Source organism: Branchiostoma lanceolatum, chromosome 5 (genome assembly GCF_035083965.1).
Source record: "Branchiostoma lanceolatum isolate klBraLanc5 chromosome 5, klBraLanc5.hap2, whole genome shotgun sequence".
Classification (NCBI taxonomy): domain Eukaryota; kingdom Metazoa; phylum Chordata; class Leptocardii; order Amphioxiformes; family Branchiostomatidae; genus Branchiostoma; species Branchiostoma lanceolatum.
Window position 1 is genome coordinate 17,870,646 of NC_089726.1, and position 7,157 is coordinate 17,877,802.

General features: G+C 44.8%; 1 protein-coding gene across 3 annotated transcripts in view; it reads right to left on the reverse strand.

Moving 5' to 3' along the window:
• Positions 1-4,029, reverse strand: part of LOC136435521 (uncharacterized) — a 35,845-nt gene extending 31,816 nt beyond the window's left edge. For 2 of the 3 annotated variants that reach the window (XM_066429100.1, XM_066429099.1), the window contains exon 1: positions 3,364-4,029. In XM_066429100.1, the coding sequence (XP_066285197.1) occupies positions 3,364-3,421 (58 nt within the window). In that variant the 5' untranslated portion in view covers positions 3,422-4,029. The remainder of the gene's footprint in view (positions 1-3,363) is intronic. The other variant, XM_066429101.1, reaches the window with a different exon arrangement.
• Positions 4,030-7,157: the final 3,128 nt, after the last annotated feature.

The following is a 7,157-nucleotide window of genomic DNA, read 5'->3' on the forward strand; positions in this document are numbered from 1 at the left end:
TACTGTAGTCTCTACTCTTCTAAATTTGCGATGAAGACACTTTCAAGGGGGAGGGGGGCAAGGATTGGAACACAACTGCAAAGCTTCTGGACTAGATTCTTGCAATAAAATGCTTCACATTTGTTTCAAATGAGCCGGCTTTTCTTATTCCCCCCAAGCGACTTTTTTTACGTCCCGATGTTATATAAATTACCGAGGGGGGGGGGGGAGCAAAATATCGTGTTGCATGTGAGGTCGGGTTCGTTTTAGGTCGTTCCCACAACAACAGACTTGTCACCACAGGGTGTAATACTGGACTACAACAACATTCAAGGTCGGGGGAAACAGCGGGGGCCAACACGTTCGTGCCCGCGGGTGGGGCCGGGGTGTCCTTGCCACATGACACGGCGAAGAATGGATACGGCGAGGCGTCAATGGCAACGCGTTTGTTTCTTTTAGCTTACATCTAAATGGATACACGGTAAACCTTGATAAAAACCTACAATGAAAAAAATATAGGATATAAGGAGTTGTAATTGAACTGACTGAACTTAAACTTCCCGTAACATTTCTTTTTTTAGTGTCGACGGCTCAGACGCCAATCACTGCTGTTATTGTTGTTGTTGTTGTTGTTTTTGTTATGTGGTTTTGAAAAAATGGTACAATCGCCCTAGCCTCTACCAGGCCCCACAGATGGCTGGAAAATAGTAGAAACTGGCCAAATAGAGTGACTAATATGCTAAGGGAGTCGGCTACGGAAAGAGGGTCAAAACTGCCGGCAAACTGTACCCCTATACCATAGCAGACTAACTCCTCTTGCATGTTTTTCTGTCTTTTTGGTCAATTTCTACTCTTTCCAGCCGCCTCTGGAGCCTGGCTACAATCGCCCACCGATCACTAGATTCATTTCATTTTTCACTGAACGGAGAGAAGAGAGGGGCCAGTTCCTTGCCTAGGGATTTAGGAAGGAAGGATTTATATAAGTTGAAGGAAAGGAATAATTCCCTATTGCAAGTTAGACCTGTTTTATGACTTTTACACCTAAACGCAGCGATTTTAATCGGTGTGCAACAAGACCTACCGCGCGTCGAAAATCATCTAGCGTGTATTTACAGACTTCTCCCACGGGCTCCCAGGATAGAACACCAGCCAGCCCAGTTCTAGCCTGGATACCAGACCCTTCGGGTGAGACGATAACCCCTTTTTGGACCGGAGAACATCATACGCGATATATAGATTTCTCCCCGGTCTCTCTTGGCAGCCGATCTCTGATATCTATCGCGCGAGACGTAATTGGGGGCCCGTGTGCTAACTGTGGTGGCGGGGCAAGTTGCTTCCCCTGCCGAAGGATTAGCGACTGTAGCGCGGTGGTCTGGTACCCAGGCTGGCCCAGTTCACACGTACTCACACACAAAAAGACGACCCTGTTGTTTCCAATCAGTCTGGGCGGAGAACGATCATCATTCACAATCACCCGATACTTCGCGTATAAAAGCTAAGTACATCTGTACAAACACAAAGTACTACAGACCCGGTTTATATGGAGTGCCAAGTGATTAGCGAGAGAACATCAGAATAGCACACTGTCGGCTAATTTTACAGTGATTATCGATTGACGACAACGATATCCGGAACGGTAAAAAAAGTCTGACGGGGTCTGGAAAAAGACGGGGCACAAGCGGGCAACATTTGTAGGACAGCATGGGGTTCACTTAAATCCTCACTAATTCAATCCAGGCGTTCGGTCCGGGGCATGGACAGTTAATCAAGATGCAGATAATGAAAACTGTTAACGTAATCTTCTGGTAATTGTGTAATAGACGTGGATCAAAATTATATCTTTTAACAGTGTCTTGCGGTGTACGAGGTAACAATAGAGTACAGAAAAACTTAGAACCGTTCTTGACCTAACCACACGTGTGAGTCCGTCTATTGTTGGCGGAACACTACAGACGGTGTCCCCTTTGGGTCACTTCCAATTTTGATAGCAACATTTGGACAATAAGCTGTCTAAGCACATCAAAAAGAACACTCTAATATACGTCATACGGTACCAATCATATAGTAAAGCCGACGGTATGGACACACATATGTATCACAATGTTTAAACTGCAAATTGTTTTCGCAAATGTATCTAAATCCCCACAGATACATCCACTGAGATTTGAGGTACTTCGTGAAGCAGCGTGAGATTTGGTAATTTTGTAATTCGAGTACCAGCCAAAGCTGGCTACTGGAGTGAGGAAAGTGGGGTCTAGCGCACCGGGAACCCCAAACCTACTCTTTGAGGCGTACAAATACAGTGTCTGGCAAAAACCCATACTTTCTTCAAACAATAGCTAGCCCTCAGTTTATGCTGTGTGCATGTAGGTAGAAAAAAAATATTAAAATGGACGCGCACTGCTTGATATTTCTGTCGCGGCGCCAGGGGTTCGATCAGCCGTGAACGCCGGCTGTAGCTAGTCTCTACCAGACTAACCGCGTCGGCTATGGGGAGAACATTTGCAGGGGGACTTTGGCCATGGAGAGTAATATTCGCAGCCGCAGGGTTGCAATATTGGACCCTATCTCCATATCCGACCCCCTTGACTCTATTTGGCCAGTTTCTACTATTTTCCCAGGGACCCGCAGAGGCTGGTAGAGTCTAGGCTGTAGCCGCGGTGTTTACAGGGCACGGACAAGGACGGGGGACGTGGTTCGGCGAAGTTCGGGGATGAGTCAGGGCCCCGTGTAATCAACAACACGTACAGACATGGCCGCAAGGAAAGCTCGTGGCCTCCTCCTAAACTGTAACATATTCTGTGCTCAAAAGACTGTTTTTCATTTTGTACAGGCCCTCAGATGGTAAGGGTTACATCTTCAGCGTTACATCTTTCAAGTACTATTGGATCGATGATGAATGATTTGAGCCTCTACAAATTTTATCCGTAGTACGTGATAGCCGTGAACGTGACTTATCAGTATAACCAATGGTGTTTTCCATAGATATCGGAAATGGACATTGGCCAGGCTAAAACGATTAAAATAGCACTCGTACAGACTCAGAAATTGCTGTCGAAACTGTTACTGTCTCCACATCATATGTATACCTTATACACAGATTGGTAAACAGAAACGGCGCCCTGGCAATTTTTGTGCACCTTCGACATTATCCAGACAGGAATATTTTTGTAACTGGGAAATGCTCAGAGAAGGGTTTTGATGGAAATCTAGCAGGGAGGTATTTGTTTACAGGAGCCCGAACGCTAAATGTGGTGTTTCTGACGACAAGCACATGTCGGCTACGGTCGTGAGTGTATTTTCAGAATGCTCAGCATTATGATTATACCGCATGTGTGTGCAAACAAAACACGATCAAACACATCAGAAAGTATCGGCACGTACCTGCTAACAAAGGGAGAAGAACGAGGAGGAGTGCCGCATGCTCCCGTGATGATCCCATTGTTAAAAGGTCGTCTGTATTGATATAAAATGGACCGAAGACGAAACGTGACTGTGCCGGGTTGTCAGGGGAGGTTCGCCGCCCGTCTGGACACAGCTGTCGGTAGTCACACTTAATTTTCCGTCGGCTCCTAAAATTTAGCTCTGTTCCTCTTTTAGAGACCGTGTAAAACTCGGCACAAGGGTTGAGCAAGTCTAGGTCCGTACGGATCCGTCCCGACGACTAACACACACGCGTGCCCGCCCTGTCCTTAGTTATCCGCCGCTAGCCTGTGCATCAGCGCTCGCGCAGTGTACGACGTGTAGAACACAGGTCCGCTAGCACGCCAAGACGCAGGCAGGTTCGCTGGACGACTCCACCAAAAATAGCCACCGCCCCAAAAATTCCTCTACGTCACTTTGGGTGGCTCTGATTTCTTACCCCGGCGACCACGCAGCATCCCTCTGACGAAAACGGCTGTGATTAGTCGGGAGGTTGGCAGGAGAGAGCCCGTGTCACTCAGCGGTGGTCATGTACGCTTACCCCGCCCAGGCTGAGGTGGTACAGTCCCGTGTAATGGGTCAAGCCATGGGAGATGCTAGCCTCCGTTGCAGGCTTCCCCACGGGGATTTTTCAACTTATCGGGGCCAGATTCTTTGGCTGGGGGGGCCCGCCGTATCTGCTTGGGGGACTATAACCGCCGTACAGGATGTCAAGCAGATACGGGGCCTCAAGCAGATACGACGGCCCAGCCAAAGAAACTGGCCCCGATAAGTTGAAAAATCGCCGTGGGGAAGCCTGCAACGGAGGCTATGGGAGCTCCCGGACTGGGATGTAAACCAACTTGGCGGTATTGAGGAACGCCGAGCATTCTAAAATAGCTTCCGCAACATACCGCCCCACTTTACATAGGTAATTTGCTAAGCAAACACAGACAGAATATTTCCAGCGCTCTCAATTCTAAAAGATTGGCTCGTCCGGTGCCGTCCTCAGAGAGATGACTGGTGAAGATGAATGTGAATGCTTTATTCATTCTAATCGATACCATACCCTTGTCATGTTGAGGTTACCAACCATGTCATGTTTTATAGTGAAGTCACGGTCACATACATCGTGCGACTTTGTCGTAGGAATTCTAATTTTAAAGCAATATTAGGGTCCAAAAAAATCGGATTTTGAAAGTCGATGTATTTAGTCATTTCTACACATTATTAGTTCAAACAACACTATCACAATGTATAGCAACGTCCATGATGCAAACAATTCGACGCTGTTGTGATGTGAGAACTCACTGAAAATCTGCGTTTTTGTAGGCTCACGAAACTAAGGGGATTATCGTACGGCACGATTTTAGAATACTAAAAGTATGAAGTTATTACGCAAATGTGCTTAACAATGCTAGTAAATGTCACCACCATAAAGATTTCAGAATTTTTTTTATTTCCATTTCTTGTGGCCCTAAAATTGCTTTGGCTGCCTTTAACAAGGCTACGACCATCGACAAGAATTTACGTAATTAGACAGCTTTTTTTGTACGACAAATCTACAACTGTCAAAAGAATGTCCTAGATTTGAATCCGTCGTGCCACATATGTGTCAGGGGACTATTGAACTATGAAAAACGGATCCTAAGGCTTGAGTTTGATCCTAGGGGTCGACTCCAGCTCGGACATGTTGTACGGGGATTGCATTCGTCATTTCGGATGGTGACGTAAAGCCGACGGCCCCATGTATGAGGGAGCTTCAGGCATTAGCGTCGAACCTCTATACGTAAAAGAACCCAACACACTTATCGAGAAGAGTAGGGGTGACCCGGTGTGCTTGGTCTAAAAAGCGAGCCGTAGCGAAGCTGCATTGCACTACCACTAGCTACTTGATAAAGCATCATGCTTCACCTCAAATGAGGATGCCTTGAAACGAAACGAAGAAACGAACGATTCTGTATATCCTGCAAACGCAACCTCCAGGTGATACCTTTATAGTAACGCTAGTGACGGTTACCATGACGACCAGAGTCTGACCGTACTGCAGGGAGGGGGGCAGAAGGTCACCCTGAAGTTTGGCAGACGATTTCTTCAGTCTTTGAACAGCACTAAAGATACCTCGCAGTCAGTGCCATTTCCTAATTTCCATAGTTAGTGGCGGTGTGTATATTTAGTAAACGTTAATTAGAGCTTCGCACACGAATATATTCATCACCACACAATCAATTGTTAGACGTAATGATGTCAGCGGTGACCAATAAAACTTTTGTCAGCCAACTAACTTCCTGAAACGATGCAGCATTAATGCTTACCTACAATCAAGTTCACACTCGTAATTCTAACCGTCGAAGAACTTTTTTTTCTTATATAAGTAGAAAAGCATGTAATCATAAATTGAATTCATTTAGTCTATGATGAAGATGGTTATAAGATGATGATAGTTATTTGTACAATTGTAACATTGTGTGCTTGTCACAGATTTGTATATCCGACACATTCATAATAGCATGCTTACATTTACATCTGTTGGAGTACGTATACTCATGACAGGGATACAATAAACAATTGTCATCTTTGAAAAAAAATTGCACTCGTAACAACCCCCCCCCCACTGGGCTTAGCCTCGATAAACCTATCCAGTGCATTCAAATTACCAAATAACCTAATCATCTCAGCTCAGCGCAACTTGATGAGTTTAGCCACCTGTACACAGTGTGTTGTCCCGTCGGACCACGGGGGACAGTCTTTAAAAACCGATAAACAAACAATTAATCCTAAACACCAGAGGACTCATTTGAAATCCCGGAGCGACCGGTACTACCTTCTGATAACCATCAATTAAAATCAATTAGTGTAGTCATCTTTCAAAAATGATTAGATTGAGTTATTCTGGCAGTCAGATGACAACCGTTTGCCTTGGTCTGAAATGTAGATTCGAGTAATGTTCTTGTTAACAGTTTCCTTAGTATTTCACGGTTTCAGCACGATTCCAACTAGAGAGAGTAAGAACGGAGTTTGTGCTATATGAAGGAAACCGTTGTAATGTCTGGAAATTGTCTTGGATGCGTTATCTTATCCTAGAGTCCAGACCTTCCGGATTGCCTTGAAGAATGGGCTGCGGCCTTGAAGAGGCTACAGACAGACAGACAGTCTTATTTTCGTCCCCTGGCCCAGAAGTCGTGAGACTACGGAAAAAAGAATCACATCATGAATAGTCACATTCAAATACAAAACATCTGTTGATAGATTCAATTACATACTAGGAGGTGATAATCCTTACTGTGTACAAATAGGTATATACATCAAAGAATGTTTGGCCATTAGAACAAGCAATGTATAAGTATACGACGCGTTAAATTTCAATATGTTGCTCTATCCCATATGATTGCATGTAAACAAACTCATTTGTATGCACTTATTTGTTTGTATAATGTGTATGTATGTAGCAGACCTTACGAAAGTCGCTGTACTTTTGTTGTGTCGATAATGATTGATTGTAAAGCAGACAATTTGGTCGACACTGTTCTGTCTTGTATCCTAACAACACCCCTTTTGGTTTTACACTGGTAAGTGCATCTTACAAGGATGTGGACATTTGGGTGGGGTCGAGTTGTGTAATATGGTACCAGCCGCTTGCCACCCTTTCCTTCTCGTCAAGGATCTGTCAATTCTTACACCTTAGTATAAGAAACTATATGTCGGTATCATATATTTGTAATATTTGTAGTGGGGTATTTTCTTCAATGAAGAATCAACGTGGCATTTTCCCAAAG